Source organism: Emys orbicularis, chromosome 3 (genome assembly GCF_028017835.1).
Source record: "Emys orbicularis isolate rEmyOrb1 chromosome 3, rEmyOrb1.hap1, whole genome shotgun sequence".
NCBI lineage: Eukaryota > Metazoa > Chordata > Testudines > Emydidae > Emys > Emys orbicularis.
Window position 1 is genome coordinate 50038211 of NC_088685.1, and position 26979 is coordinate 50065189.

A 26979-nucleotide genomic window follows, 5' to 3' on the forward strand; every position below is an offset into this window, starting at 1 on the left:
TCCGGCCTACCAGAGAGAGCTGAATCCAGATGGGGGAAGTCCAGGACTGAAGTCCAAGGTTATAGCTGGGCATCAGAGACCAAAGCCTAAGCCAAAGGGTTAACTGGAGTCACAGTCAGAAGGTGGAAGAGAGGGTCAGAACCAGAAGTCAGAAACCAAAGCCTAAGCTGAATGGCTAGCCAGAGTCACAGTCACAGGGTGAAGCAGAGAGTCTGAGACAGCAGTCAGAGATCAGGAAGGAGCTGGTGGCTGGAGCTAGAGCAGGTACAGGCTGGGGCAGAGGCAGGAGCAAGACTAGAGACAGTAGAGGAAGGTACAGGACCATGTGCAGCTGTGGGCTAGGAACGCAAGCAACCACCAGACTGCTGCTGCTATTGAGCGTAAGTATCAGCCTGCAGATTCCTGCATCTATCAGGTAGTGCGGTCAAACAGACAGCTTCCATCAGGGCCAGCTTCACTCACTGGGTTGCCAGGAGACTGGCTTGGCTGCAGGCTGGTCCCTGACAGAAAGCCAGGAACAAGCAAAAACACTGTTCCTATTCCAAGCTTTCTTTTACATTTTAAAATGCATTGTGAGGACCCAACGAAGTGGTAGCTGGGTCATGCTGCAAATAAATCTCCTCCCCTTCAGCAGAGGAGATCTTAATCCTGAATTGTACCTCATCTGCTCCCCCTAGAAAAAGAATGAGACCTAGGGTGGGGTAGGAGACAACCAGTCTCTTCCCCAAAATAACGATGTAGCAATGAAAGTCAAAGCTTATGTAGGGGAGGCAAATAATGTGGGACCTGGGGAAGGAGGATTGCTCGACATGATTGGGGTCCTCAAAGGTTCAGATAGTTCAGTAAAGTCTGAACTTCTGGATGACTATCCACAGAGAACACTTTTGGTTTTGCCTATCACTGGATTCTAAGTAACTGACAAGCAAAGAGACCAATTGTCTCAAACCTAACCATTCCATAAAACTGACTCCAGATCAGCATTGTAGCCACGTTGGTCCCAAGATATTAAAGAGGCAAGGTGGGTGAGGCAAATCTTTATTACCTCACCCACCTTGTCTCTCCAAATCAGTAGTGACTGTACGTTGCATTCCTATCCTTTGCAACAAGCTGCAGTGGTAGAAAAAGGATATAAAGCAGTAAATAAGTGGGTATGCTATAGTAATAAAAATGGAGAAAAGGGTTTTTACAAAATTTCAGATATTTGGGTTTTGTATACTCATAGGGGAAGTTTACCCCTAGGCATCAGAACAGCACAAGGTCCATGCATCCACTTAAGTTCTATTTAAATGGTGCACAGGTGCTGAGGTGGCTCTCTGTTCAGGGATAAATTTCACCCAGGTTGATTTACTGTGTTATTAAAATAGGATTAACTAAATGAAGTAAATGACTCTAGATGTAATAAAACAAATACTATTTAACTATAACATAAAAAAATAAAATGGAGTACAGTTCACTGTATTAACATTTAAAACTTTAAAATAAAAATAAAATAGGGCTAGATATGATTTAGAACAGGGGTCGGCAACCTTTCAGAAGTGGTGTGCCGAGTCTTCATTTATTCACTCTAATTTAAGGTTTCGCGTGTCAGTAATACATGTTAACGTTTTAAAGGTCTCTTTCTATAAGTCTATAATATATAACTAAACTATTGTTGTATGTAAAGTAAATAAGGTTTTTAAAATGTTTAAGAAGCTTCATTTAAAATTAAATTAAAATGCAGAGCCCCCCAGACCGGTGACCAGAACCCGGGCAGTGTGAGTGCCACTGAAAATCAGCTCGCGTGCCGCCTTTGGCACCCGCGCCATAGGTTGCCTACCCCTGATTTAGAAGGTCTTTCTCATGGCAAACTATTTTGGAAACAATTCCAGAAAATCAGTATTTCAATTTAGATCCATTATTCATTAAAAACTCGTATAACATTAGTCTTCTGCTAAACAAACAAATCTTCAGCTAATGGCATGATCTAGTAAAAATACAACTGTCGGGCCTCGTGCAAGCAGAATGATTGAAGTCAATGGGCCTAATTGCGTGAGAAAAGTGAGCAAGATTAGGCTTGTAACTAAGGAACATGTTTTGCAAAGATGATGTAATATACCCAGTCTTAATCTCTTAATGGAAAATGTTTGTCTCTGGTGGACAATACACATAGTTTGAAGGCAACTGGGTGAAGCCACTGTACATCAACCAATATATGTGAACCGTGCATTTGCATTAAAGTCTGAGAGAAAACAAGACAAGTGAGTCGCTAAAATTTTAAATCTATGGAGCTAAGTACATTTATCCATTGTAAAATCAGTGCACCGAGGAATATAATATGAACATTGAATAGTTAATGTACAAAAAATGATATATTCTATACCAAATGCAAATAATCTTGTCTGTAGGCAAGATCATATTCAGCTCACTAAACTAATATGTAGCATTTATTTTGTGACTTTATTATCCACACTTGAGTCCTGCATTCAGTGTAATAGCAAATGTCTAAAAATATTTTATATATTAGAAATCACGTACATTATGCACTGGAACCAAAGTGCTGTATGCTTGGCCCTCTCTGTCTGTAACACTGGAAAATCTAGTTGTCTCATTATCTCCTTGGCTCATAAAAAAACATAAGATTAGCTCTCCAAAGGAATAACAACAACAAAAAGACAAATTTTGCATATCTCCATAATATTTTATATATATATAAAGGTTTATATATATATATAGCACCTAAACTACTGATAGGCATTATTAATCTGAAATAAAGGGACAAATAAAAATGACTTCCAAGTATTCTGCAATGTTATGAGAAATCTATTCATTTTGAGTAGACATCTTCAAAGTGAGCCCCCTGAACATACAATTTGCTTACTAAACCCATTTAGACCACAGTATTCTCATAGTTCAGAAAACATCTGAGAGATTCTACTTGTATTGGATCAGTCTGGTAGTTTGGTTCAGAGCAGGTACTCTAGTTCTTATGATAGTCAAGATTTCTCTTATCTTATTCCTTGCCTATTCTTTCCCAATTCTGTTTTTTATCTGTTTATGTTTTCAGTTTGTTCTAACACCGACATCTAAGTGAACTTTTTAAACTGACTTCATAGCTCTTTAACTTTTGTACATTCCAAATCTGCTGCTATAATTACAAGTCTCTTTCGTGTTTCTAGTGTTCACTTCCTTTACTAGAAAACCTTGTTTATATATGCAGTTTGGCAAACAGTGACAGGATTTAAATAAAGAGCACTTATTTTGGAATATCATTTTACATAACTTTTTTTTAATAGTGTACAACTGCATCAAATGCGTTTGAATCTGAGAATTGGACAGTACTAAGGAGGCAGGCTGCAATGTACGGGATCTTTGTGTAAGCTTTGTTTTATAAAATAGCAGTGTGCTTACCCGATGCTCTTCTTGCTGTTGCTTTAAAGTTTCATATTCAAGAGCTGGAGCAGGAAGCTGCGAGATGACCATTTCTATTTCGGTTAACCACGGCCAAAGCTCTTCATAAGTCTCCCAGAACTGGTTAACCAGGGATTGAGCACGTTCCAGCTGGAGGTTCCTCTCAGCATTCATTTGACAGACCATATCATATTTCTGTAAGAGGCTTTCCAGTTTTCTCTAAAACAACATTAGCAAGAAATAGCAGCACTTATCTCTCTTTCAATCTTAGATATTTACACAATGTCTATTACCCAGGTATCTAAGCATCTTATTATATTTATTACACCACCATTAAGTAAAGCTAGCCCAAATTCTGCTCTTAGTAGTGCTAATGTACTTGAAGTTAATAGAATTAATCCAATCTACACAGATTTTGACACACTGTTTTCAAGACAAACACATTTTTAGTGATGTCTTGTATTTTTCTAGGCTTCATTCGGAGGGCTCCAGAACAACTTACAAACTGTGGGCTTGATCGTGACTCTTAGGCACAGCCCTGCATTGGAGCCAAACCACCACGAGGGGAAGGGAACACTGGGAAGCACTGGGGTAAGCAATCCGTGTCATCCTGTCAGGAGTGCAGTATATTCTCCTCCGAATGTCCACCCAGCCCACTGGCTGGCACGTGGGAGGAATGGAGTTAGAGTCATAGCTGTGACTGTTATTCTAGCAGCCCTTATGCAGGCAATGCAAAGAGGAAGGAGGTTCCTTACTCCCTCCCTCTGTATAGCCTCCTAAGGGCCCTGAATAAATAGTTATCTTTCACCCTCCATTGAAATTCAGCCACCTCTAGCATAAAACATAGCAGTTGCTCTGAACCAGCAACATTGCATAGCAGCTTTAGAAGGCAATATGAAGGATAGCTTTTGCAACTAAAACGACAAGTGGAATTTTAGATAGGCGGATTATAACTTGGAAGTTTAAATTTGGCCAGAAAACCTGGGTTAAACCCCTGCTCTGGTGAAGAGTGCCATATGACCTTTAAGTGACTATAGGTAGTCAGGACCTTGGTTTTAAGTCTTATCCAAAAGATGTAGTAGCACAGTGATTACTAGTACAGTACTGGGGTACAAGTACAGCTCAGTCTGGGAGAAGATTGTCATCTGTAGAATCATCACCACGACTCTTGGCAGAGCCTGAGTTTTCCTTGGAACTCTCAAATCAAAGTGCTACTGATCAGGCACAAAACTCCTTTGTTTACAAGATCTGATGAGGCAACAGCCTCAGCTGGCATGGCTGGTCTTATAAACAGTCAGCAGAAAGTGTGACATGTTTCTTTTATATTTTAGCTTATATTAACTAATGGTTAATATTTATGCAAGTGGTAATAAAAAAATTAAGATAGCAAGTAGCTATACATTTCTCCCATGGAAAGCAGTCCACCTTATCATTCTTGTGAAAGATTATATGTGACAGTGAACACAAGAGCCCTGAAAATAAATAAATATATAAATAAACTTGATTGTGAAATAGTGTCTTTTTTTGGACGAACAAGCTATCCTGAGTTTATGTCTTGCATGTAAATTAAGTTACAAAGATGCTATCCAGAGAACAATACACAGTCTAATGCACAGATAAATGGTAATTTTCACTAAGTACATTACAAATATTTAACAAAAGCTCATATGAAATCACCTTCTTTTACTTCTACAGCCATTTACTTAAGTAAACTGAATTCCTTATTTATTTTAGGGGCAAATCAGCCTTCTTTTCCCCAGCTGCAGAGATCCCCCATGCAACTGAACAGATGGTTTTCTGCTGCACAAGGATGAGATGCATTAGAAGTGGGGGGAACCATGCAAGGTGTGAGCACTCATGCTCCCCCTTGCTCACCACTGTCCAGCAAAAAGGGAGCTGAGTATCTTTAGGCTGGGAGAATCTACCACTATGCAGATCCTCCCATCCTCAGCTCCGTATAAGAGAAGGTGCAAAACCCCTTATCAGGCTCTTTTAGCCACTTGGCTGAAATAGCCTCCACAGATAAGAACATAAGAATTTTCACACTGGGTTCAATGGTCCATCTAGGCCAGTATCCTGTCTCCAACAGTGGCCAGTACCAGAACTTCAGGGGAGAGTAGAAACAGGTCAGTTGGAGTGATCCACCCATGTATTCCCCTCCCAGCTTCTGGCAATCAGATTTTTGGGGTCGCCCAGAACATGTGGTTGCATTCCTGACCATCTTGGCTAATGGGCATTGATGGGCCTATCCTCTATGAACTTCTCTAGTTCTTTTTTTTTTTAACAAAGTTATACTTTTGGCTATCACAGGTTGTGTCTTGTGTGAAAAAGTACTTCATCTTACTGGTATTAAATCTGCGGCCTATTAATTTTATCAGGTGACCGCAGGTTTTTATATTGTGGGAAAGGATAAATAACATTTCTCTGTTCACCTTTTCCACACTTTTTATGATTTTATATATCTGTATCATATCCCTTTCTTACTCATCTGTTTCTAAACTGAACAACTCTAATCTTTTTAGTCTCTCTGCTGCTCTATACCTTTGATCATCTTTGTTGCCCTTCTCTGACCCTTTTCCAGTTCTAATATATACTTTTTGAGATGGGGTGACCAGAACTGGACACAGTATTCAAGATGTTGCACCCCATGGATGTGTATAGTGGCATTATGATATTTTCTCTCTTATTTTCTGTCACTTTTCTAATAGTTCCTACTATTCTGTTAGGCTTTTGACTGCGGCTGCATAATGAGCTGAAATTTTCAGATAATAATCCATGGTGACTCCAAGATCTCTTTACTGAGTGATAAAAGCTAATAGATATGTATATGTGTGTAGTTGGGATTATTCTTTCCAATGTGCATGACTTTGCACTTATCAATGTTGAATTTTACCTGCCATTTTGTTGCTCAGTCACCCAGTTTTGTGAGATCCCCCTGTAACACTTTACTTTGGTCTTATCTATTGTGAATACTTTTATTTCCTCTGCAAACTTCACCACTTCACTGTTCACTCCCTTTTCCAGATCATTAATGAACATGTTGAAAAGCACAAGTCCCAGCACACATCCTTTGGGGACCTTGCTTTTCACCTCTCTCCAGTGTGAAAACTGACCATTTATTCCTACCTCTTGTTTGAGGCCTGACCCAAAGCCCACTAAAATCAATGGAAAGATTCTCATTCAGTTTGGTTTGAATCAGTGGGCTCAAGGGCTCCACAGCCCTTGAGGGAAGATTCCTCTTTCTTGTCCTCGGCGCATCTCCTGATTGTCTAACCCAGCAACACAAGCCAAACAGTGAGATCTGGATTTTAGCTGTAATGCTGACTGCTGTTCATAAATAGCAACACCATTAAAGGATTCCTAACAGGCTTTTACTGCATTGCTGTGGATTATAAAGGGCCCAATTATAATATATGGAGATATACCTATATCATAGAACTGGAAGGTACCGTGAAAGGTCATCGAGTCCAGCCCCCTGCCTTCACTAGCAGGACCAAGTACTGATTTTTGCCCCAGCTCCCTAAGTGGCCCCTTCAAGGATTGAACTCACAACCCTGGGTTTAGCAGGCCAATGCTCAAACCACTGAGCTATCCCACCACCCACACTTACTCCTGTTGACTGATACTTAATCACCCAGATAGTCACATTGTCTTACATAATACTCAAAGGTGGGTAAAGGTGGCAAAATCAGGCCTAAAAATCAATGGAAGACAATGAAGTTAATACTCAGTGCTTACTTGCTGAACATTTCTAAGGAAAGAAGTCTCAAGGGAATTTGTGCCTCAAGAGTATCTCTTCCTGTATGATTGTTTGCTCAGATCAAATGATCTCCTATTCACAACTGATGAACTTGCCTGATCAATAATAGTGGAAAAAGAAAGATGATCCTGTGGGAGTGGCTCTGTAAATGCAGAGATTCAAAGCCATCATGCCAGCTGTGAGTTATGGTACCTTACCTTCATGGACTGTTTCTCCTCTTCAGTGCATGTGTTCATAATCTCATCCCCAGTTTCAACAAGTTCATCTATAGCATCCTTGTGCCTCAAAATCTCCATGGTAAATGCCTTGTGACACAATAAATACCGGTCAGCAATAAAGGTTGAGTACATGAAGCGAAAACTATTTTCAAAGTGCATTATGATGGACTGAAAATTAAATCATGCTAGTACATTTTCTAGACTAAGAAAGCACTGGCCAATAATTAACATGACAGTTGGAAATGCATTTCTTTACCTTTTGAACTTGTAGCTGAGCAGCGGTCTGGTCTTGCTCAAGCCTAATATCACCCAGAGACATCAATTTTTTTTCTGTTTCTGCAATCCAGGCTAATTCTGCATCAGCTGCTTGATCAAACTAAATAAAGGAGACATGAATTAGTTCAGCAGTTTTATATTATGAAGCTTGAATTGATTGTCTTTAGGTAGTTAAAAAGCCACATTTTAAAAAAATGCAAATGCTGAATTGTTAAAAAGATAATGGTCCATTTCTATATACAATTTCACGTATATGTGAACTATAGAGCTCAAAATGGTACTGAGAGCTTTAATAAAATCAGCTTAATTCATAAGCATGAAAAAGCAGCAGCAAAATAAGAGAGGCATAATATACTTTCCTCAAACTTGCAAATCTCTATCAGACAACATTGGAAGATCAAAGAGAATGTAGTACATGTAGAATTTTTCACTGAATATTACTTTTCCTTGTTAGTGATGACCCTAACTTTCACTTGTCTTTTCCATCTGTTTTAAAATGTTTTTATTGTAATTATCTGGAGACAATCAATATAATCTTATGACATTAAGAAGTTTAATGAGACCTAGAAGCATTAGTGCAATATTAGACAATAAGGTTGAAATCCTGGCCCCACTGAAGTCAATGCAAAACTGGTGGATTAAGTGAGAAAATGCTCTTTTTGAATTTGGGCACAGCCTGTTCTGTTCCTGAAGAATTGACTTTCCATTAGAATTAGTTAATACTTCGATGTTTTAAAAAAATATCTCAAAGCATTTCTGAGTAGGAGGCGATGTTCTGTTACATTGTGCAGAAAGGAGCAATGAACCAGGAAAAGAGGTATAAGGGGCCCTAAAACCCGTAGAAAGGGGACAGTACATTGAACACAGCATAGTTCAGATTCAACCCATGTCTATATGACCCTCTGGGCAAACATGCATTTGGACACTACAGTTTTAGGGGTATTTTTGAGGTGAAGCCAAGGAGAAGCAACATGTTGGATGCTGAATTGTTTTGAAAATCTGTCCACAAATGTCACAGTAGAAGCTGGTGGGCGCTGAGCAGTTTTGAAAATCTGGCTCATATTTAGGTGATGCTGGGTATGTCAACACTAGCACTGGAAGATGAGGGGGCATACCCATGCTAGCGCTGATTGAACTGGTGCTCTAAAAACAGAAGTGTAGTTGTAGTGGTGCAAGGACAGGATGGGCTAGCCACCCTGAGAACGATCCTGTCTGAGACCATAGGTACATGCTAGCCCAGGGATCGGCAACCTTTGGCATGTGGCCCGCCAGGGTAAGCCCCCTGGCGGGCCGAGCCAGTTTGTTTACCTGCCACGTCCGCAGGTTCAGCCAGTCGCAGCTCCCACTGGCCACGGGTCGCTGCTCCAGGCCAATGGGGGCTGCGGGAAGCGGCGGCCAGCACATCCCTCGGCCTGCGCCGCTTCCCGCAGTCCCCATTGGCCTGGAGCGGCGAACTACGGCCAGTGGGAGCCGCGATCGGCCGAACCTGCGGACGCAGCAGGTAAACAAACCGGCCTGGCCCGCCAGGGGGCTTACCCGGGGGGCCGCGTGCCAAAGGTTACCGATCCCTGTGCTAGCCCCTTCCCTCACTCACACTGCAGCAGCAACACTTCTATTTTTAGTGTGCTAGCTCAGTCAGAGCTAGTGGAGGTATGTCTCCTTGAGCTGTAATTTACACCTTTGTTCTCCAGGGCAGCCAGACCCTAAATGACAGCTGAATTCTTCTGAAAATCCACCTCCAGTTGTGGGTGTTGAGCACTTGAAATTCTTTCCCTGTGCTCTTTTGAAAATCGATGAAAAGATACTGTGTCATAATCTGTCACATGCATTGTAAGATTTCCTTGTAGGTTCCCTATTCCAGCACTGACCACACCGACTTAGCTTGACGAACCCCAGAGTTTACAAGTTTGTAGCTGCAGACCCACCATTGCAGTGCGCCTCCAATGTACCTGAGGTATACTTTAACCACTAAGTCTGTCGTGTCTTAGTGTGTAATTATGCATGCATAGGCCTGAAATTTATTTTTCCCTTATGAGTCAGTCTTTATCATCCTTATTTTAATCCATTTGTTATACGAAACAGAGCAAAAACATTTTTCCACTAGCTGTCATCTCTCATTTATAGTGATAGAAGGTAAGTTTGTCCTAAATTTTGCAACTACTTTATAGAAAAATATAATCTCATTCAGTCTGCATTATGATACTACTGCCAAACTAGTGTACTACACCAGTGGTATTCACACCATGGTTCTAGAGCTGCATGTGGCTCTTTGGGCCCAGTTCTTCTGAAGTCCACCCATCGGATTAAAGCTCATCTTACTCTAAAGGGGTCTCAATGCTATCCAGGTGTGTGTCTCACACTGTCTGACATGCTGTGCAAGGCATCTCAGGATATGCTAAGGAAACATAACAAGGCTGCTTTGTTTCCTCTAAAAGGGTGGGATGGTAGCAGGGGGTCAGAAGAAGGGCAGATGACAGTGAATGGACTTATAGAGAACTACAAATTACTTTTTCTTTTTGTTGTTGCATTGCCATGGGTATGTTGTAATATTGAATAAATGCCCAATTGAAGAAGGTCATGATGCAAACATGGCAATGGAATGCCTGAATGCTGTGACACAACTACAGAAGAACCTCAGAGTTACGAACACCAGAGTTACAAACTGACTGGTCAACGACACGTCTCATTTGGAACCGGAAGTACGCAATCAGGCAGCAGCAGAGACAAAAAAATAAGAAGCAAATACAGTACAGTACTGTGTTAAACGCAAACTACTAAAAAAATAAAGGGAAATTTAAAAAAAAGATTTGAGAAAGTAAGGAAACTGTCTGTGCTTGTTTCGTTTAAATTAAGATGGTTAAAAGCAGCATTGTTCTTCTGAATAGCAAAGTTTCAGAGCTGTACTAAGTCAATGTTCAGTTGAAAACTTTTGAAAGAACAAACATAACGTTTTGTTCTGCTATGAACGTTTCAAAGTTATGAACAACCTCCATTCCAAAGGTGTTATTAAATGGTTCTTTCGGGTTGAGTTTCTAGGTGAGATTTGTATGTATAGTATGTTAAAGAATGAACACTGAAAAAATGGTACTGCTTGTATCAGGATTTCACAATGGCATTTTATTTCCATTATGGAGGACAGAGTAAATTATGAGCTTTAAATTACCTTGGCCAAGTCAGAATTCATCATTTTGATACCATCAAATTAATATTCCTGATGCACATTATTTCCTATTTAGTTTGATCAGAAAAGGACGACTTGTTAATGTGATGAATAATTAAGAATTCCTTTGTTAACACTCTGTAAAGCTTCCTCTTTGGCAGAACTAGAGTAGCAGAATGGACCCATAGAATGCAAACATAATGGGCAATTTTATATTTTATTTCTACACAGAACTCCCAGGGAACAAGGGTAGAACTTGACTCAAATAGCTTCAATATTGGGAGTTGAAGTGATATCTGGGGTAATTCCATAGACTTCTGTTGCGTTACACCTGGGATCATTTTGGACCAGTTAGTTACAAGAATTAATCTCCAATCTGACATTCACATCAGGACTCTTCTTTCACATCTTTGAGGTGCCCTCTACCCATGCCTTGCTCTTTTGTCACTGACCAAAAATGTCCGCTCTAACTCCACACCAGTGCCCATAGAATGCAAACATAATGGGCAATTTTATATTTTATTTCTACACAGAACTCCCAGGGAACAAGGGTAGAACTTGACTCAAATAGCTTCAATATTGGGAGTTGAAGTGATATCTGGGGTAATTCCATAGACTTCTGTTGCGTTACACCTGGGATCATTTTGGACCAGTTAGTTACAAGAATTAATCTCCAATCTGACATTCACATCAGGACTCTTCTTTCACATCTTTGAGGTGCCCTCTACCCATGCCTTGCTCTTTTGTCACTGACCAAAAATGTCCGCTCTAACTCCACACCAGTGCCTCCTTACCCACTAGCCCACAGGCACTGATTTTTTTCCCAGTGGGAGCTCCATCCCCTCTCTTACCCAAGGCACCGCCCCTACTCCACCTCTTTTCCTGAGGCCCTGCCCTCACCCTGCCTCTTCCCGCCCCTGCTCTGCCTTCTCCCCCAAGACCCCCCGACTGCCTGCCACTCACTGCTCTCCGCCTTCCCCCAAGCTGATCTACGACCCCGCTGAACAGCTGTGGCTGGTGGGTACTGAGCACCCCCTATTTTTTTTCTGCGGGTGTTTGACCCCCAGAGCACCCCTGTAGTCGGCACCTATGCTCTAGCCCACGTGTTCTTGCTGCCTTTGACCCTCTGCAAATCCTCTAAGTATTTGCAGCACTGTTAAATTATGACTACATTCATCCCTCCTCAACATCTCTGCCCAAATAACACTTCAGGTGGTTGCCTGTTGTAACACCCCTGAGCAGGAGGTTGGCTCCTTCCTCATACGTAGCTCCTGGAGTTACCATACCTAGCCTGGCACCAGCCCCTTCTGGCTTCCCCAACATAGGAGAAGTCTGAGGTGGTCTGGGTGTGGTAGGAGAGGAGGGATCACGATTGGAGTGCAATGTGTCCTCATGATGCTGTCTGGTGGAGCAGCCCTTTGGAACTATTATCCACTAGTGCAAATGAAAGCAGCCCTGAAGCTGTCTAAATTGTGCCAGGGGTTGGTTTGGTCCCTGACTACTCCCTACAATAAGTGTGGGGGAGAAAGTTGGTAGAAACCCACATATACACCCGGGTCACATGCCCCTGGGGATCCAGCCCGCAATTTTATAAAGGTGTCTGCTGAGATAAGATAAATATTCAGAGTGAATGCCATAAAAGATAGGCAGAATATTTATAAATTACTTATAACCTTAGGACCCTCCGTTATCACCAATCCTCTTACAGTCAGTTTCCACAAAGTTTTGAAACTATGCCATATATACTTCAGCTTGGCTGAAGCCAATTCTGTTTGTTGGTGCTATGGGCACTGGAAAAAATTTCCATTCATATTTTTGTGTTTGTAAAATTAACTTCACGCAGAAATTGGAGAATTTGCAGCTCCGCTTTTCTCTTATCATCAGGTAGCTAGATGTGAGACCACACAGATTTACATCTATGAAATGCAAGTGCCAATTCTAAAAAATCACCCAATTATTTTCTAAGCAAACTTTAGAAACACACACATATATTCACAACTTATTTCTTGCAGCTGCATGCAAATTACACCATTAACTCAGTCCTTGAGTGCAGTTTAAAATAAGTTGGTCCAACATGTTAGCTGCAGAAAATACAAAAGCACAAGGCCAGATCCTTAGCTGGTATAAATGGACTTCAGAGGAGCTGCACCTATTTAAACAAGCTGAGGATCTGGGCCATATTATATGTATTACAGCATGAAATGTAAATGATACAGGGCCTGACTGAGCCTGTAGTCCTCACTCAGACAAAACTTCCACTGAAGTCCCCACAGGTTCGTACTCCCAATGATTTTGGCTACAAGACTGATCTCTAAGGTTTGTGTTAACAATGAGGCAGATGGCTACAACAATGTACAGATTAGTTTTGCTCTGGCACTTGTGTCTGAACAGTGCAGTCACATTCTATTCAAACAGACCTTTAGTTGCTCAAGCATAACAAATGTATGGCAATATTGTTAACGAACAACCTTTGTTCAGGTACAGATTTCTGGAGGCAAACTTTTTATTGCCCAAAGAACAAAAACAGCTGTTTAGTACCTTCTGTGATCTTAGAATGGCAGCATCAATCTCCTCCACCTTCTGAGTTAGCGTGTCGCTCACTAATCTGTACCGCTCATTGTCCTCAGTCACCATTTTGTCTAACCCCTCTCTTGCCCTCCATGGCACCAATTCCAGCAAGGCACTGCTGACTTCATTGAGGGTGTCCAATAAGCCTTTGTTGTTCTTTGCTTCTTTTTTCAACTCCTGAAAAAGGCCATTTAAAGTAAACATGCCAGCATAAGAGCCAAACACACACAGCTTGCACATATTTTTATTCTTCTGTCTACTCTAAGAAGCAAGAACTGGAACATTTTACAGGCGAACAAAAGGGATAAATTGGCACACTTATTTTCAGCTCAGTTACATTAGCCTTTGTTATTGTTAAGTTGTTTGACAGAAAGGCAGGTGATTCCTGAAGGGAAGTTTCTACAGAACAGAACTGAAATATATTCCTCCAATCAGCATGGTAGACTGTCATTCTCTGGAATTCAATACAGTTGTCAGTCTTTAATCAAGCATACAAAGAGAAGAAAGCAAACACATATTCTTTGCACTTTGCAACCATCTTTCTATGGAACAAATTCACCATCAAAGTAAAATCAAGTGTGAAATAAAGCAAAATATTATCTAAATTCAAGTGAATTTTTAAATGAACATTTGAATTAAAGCCAATCAATCAAAATCATTACAAGTGCAGTGAGAAATGACCTTTTTATTCCCACATGCAACCATATTTTAATTTTCTGTTATTTTTTAATCTGGTTTCCAAAATAAGTGTATTTATTTAGCAATTTAGTAACCTATTTCATGTAATGGTTTTATTAGTGTTCTCCTAACACTATACAGTTTCTTTCCAAATAATAGTTGTTACTAGCCTGAAATTAATACTGTATCTTAAATACAGGCTCTTTTCCTACTTTAAGGTGTTGTTTTTTTGTGTCTGTGACACAACTAAAGAACAAAAATAACTTTGTTTGACAATTTAAGAGTTTTCCCAGGGATTGGTAGCTTACTGAACTAGAACAAAATGTAGCTCTTCTCCTGTTGCACTAATAATAAACCTCAGCCAAATCTCATCAGTGACTGCTAGAAAGAGATTGTGATTCTTTACTGTTTTATTCCTAGTCAGAGAGCTGATCTGGTGCCAAATTATGATCATTTGCAAGACATCCTCCAGCCAAATAGAAGCTAACCTACTTAACTAGTTCAAATCTTTACATGAAAAATAACAAAGCAATATATACAGTTTACAGCTTTTAGAACATACTTTTTGTCTTTCTTGTACGTCGCTTAATTCTTCTCCCTTGGGGATCTGAGCATCATATGAAAGCAATTCCACCTCCACTTTGTCAAGCCATATGCAGAGTTCCTCATGAGTGGACTGCAGTTGACCTGCAAGCTGCAGAGCTTGCTCTAAAGTCTTGGATACATCAGAACTCAATTTAGTAATATCTTTGTACCTTGCTTTAATGCCTTCCAATTTATCTTGAATTATTACAACTTCATCACCTAAAATTTCAAAGGGATGTTATTTCACATGAATGCAAAAAAGAAAAGAAAATCAAAACAAAACAAAAACCGTCAATAATAATGAATATATTTTTAGTTTCTTATGTGCAGATTGACCCAAACAAGACCCAGGGACAGATCAGAGACTGGTGTGAATTGTTCAGTGAAGACAGCAGAGCTAAGACAATTTACACCAACTCTGGATCTGTCGCTTTTTCTCTTACCACTCCAAACTCTGGACAAGTGGAGATCTGGACCCAAGCTTTGACGATTGGGCCCAACTCTAGTGTTATTCTTTGGAGATATAAAAATTGGTTCTTGTTCTCTTTTTCTTTAAAAGGCAAATATTAAAATTTACATACTTTTTACCAAGCACAGACTATATAAAAACCTCCTTAAATTTACATTCATTTTTATACAGGTTGACACAGGTTATGAAATGTATCAATAAAAGTGCAAGAATGGAGCTGCAAAATGCCAAATGGTATTTACATTATTAATTTACAATTTATTTATAAATTATAATTAATTGATAATTAGACTGTATGGTTCAAAGAATAATTTGAATTATTCTTTGAACCATACAGTCTAATTATCAATCATCAGACACACACACACCGCCCAAAGGTCAAAATGCAGACAGAGACTCCTGTAATAGACCTATTGCAATATATTTAGATTTTACCCCATAACATAACTTCTAACTGGGTAACAGAGGAGGGTTTTCCCTCCTGCCTTTGAGAGTTCAAATACTTGGAGCACTGGAACATTTAGATAGATGTTCCTCTGCAGACCAGATATGTTGTGTGCAATTGGAATGCAAACTTTCCCGCAATACTAGCTCTGATCTGGAGGATGCAGCCTCTCTAACAGTAAAAGGTAGCCTACTACCTTCATTTCTGGGCTTCTATAGAGAAAAGGCTATGTCCTATGCCAAATAGTCCTACATCATGAGTAATGTCCATAACTTGCTAGTAGGAACAAAATGGAGGTTCAGTAAAATAATTTTCCATCAACCAAAAGAAAAAAAAAGCAAGGGCTAAATTTCTCTGTGTGGCTAAATGGGTACATCTCCATTGACTTCAATGTTCACTTACACCAGCAGAGAATTTGGCCCAAAGACATAACATACCGTGACTTCAATAGTTATTAGAATAAACAATTAAATGAAGTGAATAAATCTAACCAGTGACTAAAGGCTAATATTTACAAGCTTCAGCTTATTTTTCCCATAATTACTTACAAGTATGAGGAAAAGGCTGCAGAATCATTAATTTCCTAAAAGCTCTCACCTGTTGTTTGCTTGAGAAGCTCTAAGCCATTTTGTATAGCTTGATCGACATTTTGTTTTCTGAGCAGAATCTCTTCCTGAAGCACCTACGAGAAGATGCCATTTGTGTAAGCACTGAGGTGACAGATCAAGTTATTTTTAGTTTAAATAGCTGTATCACCTTTCAAATCAAATATATTAATGAGAAATAAATAAATGGTGGACATAAAATATAAAGTAAAAAATAAATAAAATAAATAAATGAATTTAACAGAAAAGAAATAAAAATACCAGCAGGTCAGCATGTTGTTTCATGAGTGAATCTGTCCTGTAATCTTGGACTGACAATTTGCTCAGTTTGTCATGTACTTCATTCAGCCAGTTCATCAATTCAACTTCATCTTCCCCGAAAATCTGAGCATTGCAATAGGCTTGCTGGAGCAGCTCAGACCAGCTGTTACTCTTCTCTTGAATCTCAATATATCGGGCTTGGGAAGAATCTAGCTTTTCCTGCACCATATCTTTATCCTCTCTGGAGCTCATAGTCTTAAGAGACTGACCAATGCTAATGGCCATATGTAAACTTTTATTGCGAGTAAGGATGTCATCTTCTAACGCCTAAATGAAGTTTTTAAAATAATGGAGAAAGACAGAAAATAAAAATGGACAGACACAAAAGCAAATACAAATGGAAATATAGAACAACAGAAATATAATGGTTTTATTGTCAATTATAAATAAAAATGTATCAAATTTGGATTAATGGGTAAAAAAAACAGAGATCCCAGTTCTACTGTATTTCACAAACTCACATAAAAAGAATTCCCCATATGAATGACACAAATGTCTGGTTTATATCTTACTTTATGCTGAGAAATCTGCTGCTGCAGTTTAGAAGTTTGTGTTCCAATGGGTTCAGAATTTGCAAGCCTTTTCTCAGTGGTGGTCAGCCACTCAACCAGGGGTTCTAAAGTTTCATGGAATTGCTGTGCTACCACTAAGATACCTTCCAACTGACGATTCCTGTAAACATGCCAAGATAAAGGTCATTTCTGCGATGAAGTGTGTGTGAGAGATTCAATAAAACTCTTCAGGCCCTCATCACTAAAAAACATTCTACACATTATTGTAGAAGCCAGCCACAAGCTGAAACAGATACACGTCCGCAGTACAGAGAGAAAAACAATGTAAACCAACAACTATATAAAAGTACAGTTAATAAGAAAGACTCCAAAAATCATACTGGCTGAACAAGAGATTCCAATACTTGATATCTTTTGTTAATAAAATAAATTTTACTGCATTCATATGCACTTGGTTAAAAATAACCTAAGGATCTGTTAAGCAGAGCATTTAAATACAGGGGTTCATTTTTATTCAGGAAAATACTTAAACTTCTGCTTAACTTTAAGCACATGCTTAAATTCTATTGTCTTCAATGGGACTTACACATATACTTAAAGTTAGGCACATACTGAAGTACTTTGCTGACTCAGGACATGTTATCTTGCTCACGCCAACTTGTAAAATAAAGTCTTTAAATATCTTTTCAGTGACGTGGTATGAACTGTACAGCCCCAATCCTGCACTCCTGGTTCAGGTTTAAAACTCTCATTTTTGTCAGTGCCAGATTTACCTTAATATAAGGATACAGATTTGCCCCCTAACTAAGGTGGCAATATTTACACCATCTCTAAGATTTCCAACATTTGTGATGGGGTTCTGTTCTGTTCTGTCCCCTGGGAGAATAACATGAAGGGCAAAGGGGTCCAGGAGAGCTGGCTGTATTTTAAAGAATCCTTACTGCAGTTGCAGGAACAAACCATCCCGATGTGTAGAAAGAATAGTAAATATGGCAGGCGACCAGCTTGGCTTAACAGTGAAATCCTTGCTGATCTTAAACGCAAAAAAGAAGCTTACAAGAAGTGGAAGATTGGACAAATGACCAGGGAGGAGTATAAAAATATTGCTCAGGCATGCAAGAGTAAAATCAGGAAGGCCAAATCGCACTTGGAGTTGCAGCTAGCAAGAGATGTTCAGAGTAACAAGAAGGGTTTCTTCAGGTATGTTAGCAACAAGACGAAAGTCAAGGAAAGTGTGGGCCCCTTACTGAATGAGGGAGGCAACCTAGTGACAGAGGATGTGGAAAAAGCTAATGTACTCAATGCTTTTTTTGCCTCTGTCTTCACAAACAAGGTCAGCTCCCAGACTGCTGGACTGGGCAGCACAGTATGGGGACGAGGTGACCAGCCCTCCGTGGAGAAAGAAGTGGTTCGGGACTATTTAGAAAAACTGGATGAGCACAAATCCATGGGGCTGGATGCGCTGCATCCGAGGGTGCTAAAGGAGTTGGCGGATGTGATTGCAGAGCCATTGGCCATCATCTTTAAAAACTCATGGCGATCATGGGAGGTCCCGGATGACTGGAAAAAGGCTAATGTAGTGCCCATCTTTAAAAAAGGGAAGAAGGAGGATCCGGGGAACTACAGGCCAGTCAGCCTCACCTCAGTCCCTGGAAAAATCATGGAGCAGGTCCTCAAGGAATCAATTATGGAACACTTAGAGGAGAGGAAAGTGATCAGGAACAGTCAGCATGGATTCACCAAGGGCAAGTCATGCCTGACTAACCTAATTGCCTTCTATGATGAGATAACTGGCTCTGTGGATGAGGGAAAGCAGTGGATGTGTTATTCCTTGACTTTAGCAAAGCTTTTGATACGGTCTCCCACAGTATTCTTGCCACCAAGTTAAAGAAGTATGGGCTGGATGAATGGACTGTAAGATGGATAGAAAGCTGGCTAGATCGTCGAGCTCAACGGGTAGTGATCAATGGCTCCATGTCTAGTTGGCAGCCGGTTTTAAGCGGAGTGCCCCAAGGGTCGGTCCTGCGGCTGGTTTTGTTTAATATCTTTATTAATGATCTGGAGGATGGTGTGGAGTGCACTCTCAGCAAGTTTGCAGATAACACTAAACTGGGAGGCGTGGTAGATACACTGGAGGGTAGGGATCGGATACAGAGGGACCTAGACAAATTAGAGGATTGGGCCAAAAAAAACCTGATGAGGTTCAACAAGGACAAGTGCAGAGTCCTGCACTTAGGACGGAAGAATCCTATGCACTGCTACAGACTAGGGACCGAATGGCTAGGTAGCAGTTCTGCAGAAAAGGACCTAGGGGTCACAGTGGATGAGAAGCTGGATATGAGTCAACAGTGTGCTCTTGTTGCCAAGAAGGCTAACGGCATTTTGGGCTGTATAAGTAGGGGCATTGCCAGCAAATCGAGGGACGTGATCATTCCCCTTTATTCGACATTGGTGAGGCCTCATCTGGAGTATTGTGTCCAGTTTTGGGCCCCACACTACAAGGATGTGGAAAAATTGGAAAGAGTCCAGCAGAGGGCAACAAAAATTATTAGGGGTCTGGAGCACATGACTTATGAGGAGAGGCTGAGGGAACTGGGATTGTTTAGTCTCCAGAAGAGAAGAATGAGGGGGGATTTGATAGCTGCTTTCAACTACCTGAAGGGGGTTCCAAAGAGGATGGAGCTCGGCTGTTCTCAGTGGTGGCAGATGACAGAACAAGGAGCAATGGTCTCAAGTTGCAGTGGGGGAGGTCTAGGTTGGATATTAGGAAACACTATTTCACTAGGAGGGTGGTGAAGCACTGGAATGCATTACCTAGGGAGGTGGTGGAATCTCCTTCCTTGGAGGTTTTTAAGGCTCGGCTTGACAAAGCCCTGGCTGAGATGATTTAGTTGGGAATTAGTCCTGCTTTGAGCAGGGGGTTGGACTCGATGACCTCCTGAGGTCCCTTCCAACCCTGATATTCTATGATTCTGTTGTTCTTTATTCCACCCTTACAAAAATATTTTTCTCAGTCCTACTCGCCTATAAATTTCACCCAAGGCAGACTATTTTAGTGGTTTCTATTTTTAAGACTTTAGAAAAATCCATCCTGTGTTAAACATTACGGGACAGTTATGAATAATGGCGATTCTCTCCCAAGAAAAAGAAATATGTCTTTGGTCATTTTAGTTTTCAGAAGTGTAATCAAAGAATTATGGAGATGAACCTGTATCTAAACAGATGGACTGGACAGACTTGTAATTTGATTTGAAAATAAATTTCACCAGACTCGTATGATAATATTAAATTAAATGAGATTAACGTTTACTTCAGTCAATGAGTCATGGATCCTTGTATTTTTTTTAAACACAGAATGGTATAATAGCCTATTAACTGAATCTACTAATTTCTTTAAGTAATCCAGTTATTAATTATTTATTATTATTATGGGTGTACAAACGAGGGCTTAAATAACAATAGGGATAGATGGGGGCAGCTAGAAAGATTAGGGAGTGTCAGAGGAGTCCAAACAAACTTAATGCCTGAATCTCAATCCCAATAATATAGTATACAGATAAAAGTATTTCATTGTTTGGCATTGTAATGCATAACATTATACATCTACACTCTTTTCAGTCTTACCTAACCACCCTCCTTGCCTCTGTCTCCCCCCTCAGTTTTGTGCCTTCATCCATGCTATCTCACATGCTTACAGCACCCTCTCTTCCTCCTCTCAAGCACCAAGTGATCTCTTTTCAAATCTTCCCTCTGAAAGCACACTTCTTCTGCAAAGCTCTTCAAACACTGCTCCCTCCAAAGACACTTGCACTATTCATGTTAACTTGTCTTCCTGTGTGTTATGTGTATCTGAATTTTGTAATGATATTAGAATTCGACTGTAAGTTGTTCGGGGAAGGAACTGTGTCATCTTATTTTGTCTGCACAGCTCTGAGCATGATGGTGGCACTATTTTTTTTTACTTTATTGGGAGTTGAGGGAGCCCAGCACCTTGAATAAAGAGCTCAGCAACTCACAGGATCCGGACCAATAATCCATTTCTTCAGATAACCCTGATTTGAAAATGAGAAGTGTAATATTCTCCCTTTCTAGCCACATTTCAGGATCTTAAGACTTCTAAGGAACCATATTTATTGAGAGCTGATTGCATGTTTTGTGCCATACAGAACAGAGAGAATGTGGTTTCTCCACCAAGGAATTTACATTCTGCCTATACTAATGCAGGTGTAGTGTTTCAGATAATCAGAAGATGTATGTGTGATCTCACTAAAGTATCTCATTTTAGCTTTTCAGGATAGTAAAACTTTTTTTAAATAGCTAATGATCTGTTCAAGCTATTTTCTTTTGCTTTTCTTACTAATCAGCTTTATATATATTATCATCAGGGCACAATAAATTTGACATAGCAACAAAAAAATAGTGCTTATGAAGTCTTAGATTATGAAGTTCCACATGCTGCTTCTAGTCATCTATCCCCTGCTGAACTCATATTTCTCAAAGGAATGAAAGAATTTCAAATACCTTGTTTCAGCTTTACTGAGCAATGCATCCCATCTACTATCCAGGAGACTCAACTGCTTCAAGATCTTCACTTTATCAGCAGGTTCTGCTGACTCTGCAATTTTCTCCCCTTCGCGCTTGCTTACCTCAACGGTAGGTCTGCGGTCATCCAGTAACCTTTGGAGAAGCTGGAGGTAAAGCAATCAAAAATCAAATTGCTAGGAAGCAACTGAATCAACACACAGCTGTGGAAATGTAAGGAGGCAGATTCATCAAGATCTTGTTAAAAATTTACACTCTGCTTAAAAGGACAATTGCAAAGAAATATTAGATGCTTGAATTACCATGAAAATGCCAATATTGTAAAAAGAGTTAATTCTGACTTGAGCTAGTTAGTTGTTTCTCTATCCGTTGAAAGTGGCAGACATCCACCAAGTCCTCGCCCCACAAAAGACCTTTCCCTGTAAATGAGTGTATTAATTGGTTTTTGTGTGACGAAGATGTGTGGCAGCCCTCACTGGTGCATACGCATATGGGAAAATGTCACATTTAATATCCACTGTATTTGCTAATGAGCTTTTATTATTATAATTTGTGTGAGCATTTATAGAAAAACTGCATGTTTGCTGAGGTTCAGTAAAGTGCAGATAACATATATAGGCTTAGAAGGTTTAGATGTTTACCTGTAACTGTTGATTTCACCCTACATACAAAAGAGATGAAAACATATTTCCATTGATAATAACTGAAATTTACAGACAGGCAAAGTAAGAAAAATGCTGCTTGAGAACTTAGTGCAGTTTGATTTAAGGATATTGTTTACTTTGTATATTTTGACAAGTGATGCATTTTTTGTTTTAATGGTTATAAAGCTTTAACTTGTGGAATCTCAACATCTACTGTCATTAATTATTGTCTGCCCCTGCATTGTTTCACACAGCTGTGAACATGTAAATGATAAAAATAGAAATAAAATGCTTAAAACCCATAAGTTTGTGCAACTAAAAACTTAAATCAATAACAATTGAAAAAATGCTTGAAAATACACTATTATCTGAAAAATTATGTCAAAAAATGGAATTCAACTGCTCTGATCATGCAGTTACATTTTCCACTGATCACATGTCTGGGATGCCTGAAAATTGGGTTCACTGACCTCACCCAGTAAATTAGTTTCTCCCCCAAGAGTCTTCCATATTTCTGTCTAAAACTTGATGATCTCCCTACTTTTCCCACCATTCCTTTGTTGGCTGGAGGGACTCCACCTCTCTGTCTCTGCAGTATTACTGGCACACAATGCTCTACTGCATGCTGCAATTTCAGGCTTTGTAGACTGTGCCTCTACGTTAAATATGAGAATGACTTTGGGCCATATTGGAGAATTGCATGCAGTGATTTGGTCCATGAGCTGCATTATGCCCACTTCTTCTCTAGTTACGAAAATTTTAGAAGAGATGATAATCCCTGGAGCCCTCCTTATACCAGCACATACTATTGCGTACATTGGAGATGACCAATATTGGGGAACCAACATTCTGGCTGAGGATGCAAAGACAGTGGGATTTAGGCACTTACTACATGCTGCTCATGTCTAGAGTGGTTAGCTCCACTGTTTGTAATACCGCTTTGCAAATATTAAAATGAAAATTCTATCCCTTCTCATTTTCTACTTCTCCATTAACCAAACGTTGATTTTTATCTTCTGCTTTGTGTCTAAAATGCCTCCATTCTTTTTGTTTTTAACTTGCTAGATTTTGCACTTGCATCCAAGTATAGATGAAGGAGAATCAGAGCCCAGTTTCTACAATGAAATGTCACACCCCTCCACATAATTCCAGAAGATAGAGTATGGAAAGCACAGCTGCATTAAATACTTCAATACACTTGATTGTAATACAGTACACTTGAGCAGATTTTCTGCTTCAGTGAAGATTGGGGATTCATTATCATCACCGAAGCAGAGAGAGAATCTGAATCTACAGTAATAAGTTTCACTTACTTTCTGTTCCTGTATCTGGGCCTTCACAACTTTGAACTCAGCAGATGGGGGTTTCTGATTGGCCACTAGATCTTCTGTATCAATGAGCCAGCTAAGCAGAGATTCAAGGGCATCCTGGAACCTTCCACAGCGGAGAAGAGCTTCTTGCAGCTGAGCAGCTCGTTGAGCAACCTGAAAGAAAGACAGAGAGAGTATTACTCACTTTTCCTTTCCCCCCCTCCTACTTCTGCCAATTAACCAAGGCTTGCAGAATGGCTGTCTTTATTACTGTAGTGTATTTTCATTTTTATACCTCTTCATCATTGTGTAGAAGTTAACTCACATTCATCGTTTTAAAATTCCACCACTGTAGTTATGAACAAGGGCACTTATCTCTTAGGCTGTGGTCTTCCATTTAAAGGAATGAGGTTGATTCCCAGTAAACTATATTATCCCAATGATGCAGTAGAAATAATACTCCTGTGTTGTACAGTTATGTTCTACAGTGATACTATGGTGAGATACAGTGGTGTGAAACATGCCTCTAGGAATTGTGTATTTTACTTACAAGGGCTTCCTTGTAACAGGACTCAGCCAAGGACCCCAAATTGCACTCCCCATTAGGGACAATGCTCCCTTCACAGTTTAAAAGGCATGGAAGTAGAAAACATATCCATGAACCATGGACACCTGTTGCTCCACTGCATCAGTGCTCCTCCGAGGTGGAATCTGTGACAATGAGCAGCTTTCCTGCCTCCCACCCCTGCCACATCCCATCCCCACCTGCTGTCCAAGAACCTTTCACGGCATAGGAATGACACAAGGGGGAAGTTGCTCCTCTGAGTAGGGGTAACTTGCAATGCTTAAAGCACCATAAACTCTGATGTGCATTAAAGGGAACATGCCACTGGCAACACATAGCTGAGCCCTATTGCCGCTTAGTGCACTACTGGAAAATGCTCAGATACCATGGTGAATACGAACATGATAGAAGAGACTTTTTGATACCATGGTGAATGTGAATACAGAAAGAATCACAGTGGATGAAGGAGAGAGAGAAGTGACTACAACATGGTTGAGAAAAAAACATGTAGCTACCTTTCCCATATATGTGTCTCACCTCCATCCCTTCTCCACACAACTTGAGCTATTAAACTCGTCCCTGCTCTGCATATGCAGAGGGGAGCAAAGAGTCCTGAGGGAACCTTTCCTGACTAAGAATGCCAGGAATAAGCCTACAGAAAAATGGACAGAACTGTAGAAATGACAACCATACTTTGGCACCTATTGACACAAATATTTTTAAGAAAATTACAAAGAAAGTTACTCTGTTAAGGTAACAGAATCCATGACTATCATGAACATATTTTAATGTCCTGTTTTTTGAAAGATGACACATAGGGGAAAATACTAAACAAGGAAGGCAAACATTGATTTTGTGAATATACAAAATAATAACCTTCTTATTGAGAGTCTTCCATCGGGTGTTAACATCTTCAAGGTCATGCTCAAGGTTCTCGGTGCTAGCATTTTTAGCAGCACTTTGAATAAGGCCTTGTCCTAGCCAATTTACCTCCTGTTGTTTAACTTGCAGTGGTTCAATCTCTTCTTTCTGGAATACCTGCAGGTGGAAAACCAACGGCACATCTGAACTATTGTTTGATAACACGTGGAACATAAGCAACTGTGATGTGGATATTGGGAGTAAAATCTTAGTACTGAAAACTAACATATAGCTATATAGCATTATTAAAAAGAAATGATATTTACTGAAGTAAAGAAAATCCTAAAAACAATCAATGCCATTAAAGTTGAAAAAAATCTAAGTTGACAGTACACCACCAACCAACCAACTATAGAACTGTACCTCTAAAAACCAAATGCTGTATTTTGTTTAGAAGGAGATTTCATGTAAAACTAGGATGTGAGCAACCACCCTGGTGTGATTGCAGCTGGGATACTGGGACAAATTCAGTCCTGGTATAAATAGTGCAATTTCCACAGTGCAAACGTGCCTGCGTTCACGAGGCATAATTAGGATTGCCAGATGTCCGGTTTTTGACTGGAACGTCCGGACAAAAAGGGACCCTGGCAGCTCCAGTCAGCACGGCTGAATAGGCTGCTAAAAGTCTGGTTGGCTGCAGTGGGGCAGGCAGGCTCAGTGCCTGGTGAGCACTTCTGGGAAGTGGCGGCATGTCCCTCTGGCTCCTAGGTGGAGGGGCGACCAGCAGGGCTCCACACGCTGCCCCCAGCGCCAGCTCCGCAGCTCCCATTAGCTGGGAACGCCGCAACCAATGGGAGCTGTGGAGCCGCCACTGGGGCGGGGGCAGCGCACAGAGCTCCCCTGACAGCCCCTCCGCGTAGGAGCCAGAGGGACATGTTGCCGCTTCCTGGGAGCCGCACGGACTTCCTCTGTCCCCAGGAAATGCCGGGGCCACCTGAGGTCAGCACTGACCGGAGCCCACACCCCAGACCTCCTCCCCTGCTCCAACCCCATGTGCCTGCTTGGAACCCCCTCAGGCACTCAAACTCCTCCCGTAGCCCGCTCCCCAACCCCATGCCCCAGCTCTGAACCCCTTTCCACACTCCAAACCTTCAGTCCCATCCCCCAGCCCAGAGCCACTTCCTGCACCCCAAGCCTGTTATCCCTGGCCCCACCCCACAGCCTGCACCCCCAGCCAGAGCCCTCACCCCCTCCCACACCACAACCCCCTGCCCCAGCCCAGTGGTGAGAGAGGGTGGGGGAGAGCGAGCGATGGAGGGAGGGGGGATGGAGTGAGCGGCGGTGGGGCCTCGGAGAAGGGGTGAGGCAAGGACAAGGCCTTTGGGAAAGGCCAGGGTAGGAGACAGGGCAAGGGTGTTTGGTTTTCTGCAATTAGAAAGTTGGCAACCCTAGGCATAATGTGGCCACTGTATATAGTTCACATTAACACAGCTCAGGAGGATGATAGAAAACTAGAACACATACAAAGCAGGGCAACAAACCTGATACAAGAACTCATGAGACAGTGGGAGATACATCTAGAAAATAACAAAGCAGGCTCAGAGAGATATAAACATGGTCCATAGATACAGTGACAATATAAAAGTAAGTAAAAGAATTGAAAACTAACAATATATATCAAGGGAGCAAACTGGGCAATGTCTCTGAACGTTGGACAAGGGGCACAGCCTAAATTTAGGGAAGGAAACATAATTTTTAGGTTAGGTTTTAGGAAATGCAAATGAGTTCTGGAATATGGAGGTGGGTGCAGCAGCACAACAGCAGATACCCATTATTATTAAGGCTGCGAGTTTGTCACGGAGGTCACGGATTCTGTGACTTTCCATGAACTCCATGACTTCTGCACCGGCCGGTGCACCTGGCTCAGAGGCAGCTTGGGCAGCCCCTGCACCAAGTGCACTGGCCACTGCTGGGGCAGTCTTGGGCCACCATCCCCGTCCCCTCTGTCTCCACCCAGAGCGCTGGCTTCGCAGCTCCCATTGGCCGGGAACCACAGCCAATGGGAGCTGCAGG

At 40.9% G+C, this 26979-nt stretch overlaps 1 protein-coding gene across 1 annotated transcript in view; it reads right to left on the reverse strand.

Moving 5' to 3' along the window:
* The window catches only part of DST (dystonin), a 434612-nt gene that overhangs the window by 60167 nt on the left and 347466 nt on the right, over positions 1-26979 (reverse strand). The window contains 11 exon segments of the mRNA XM_065400686.1: positions 3388-3606; positions 7345-7452; positions 7622-7741; positions 13340-13546; positions 14610-14851; positions 16144-16228; positions 16413-16739; positions 16985-17144; positions 21506-21672; positions 23484-23654; positions 24922-25083. Coding sequence (XP_065256758.1) covers positions 3388-3606; positions 7345-7452; positions 7622-7741; positions 13340-13546; positions 14610-14851; positions 16144-16228; positions 16413-16739; positions 16985-17144; positions 21506-21672; positions 23484-23654; positions 24922-25083 — 1968 coding nt within the window.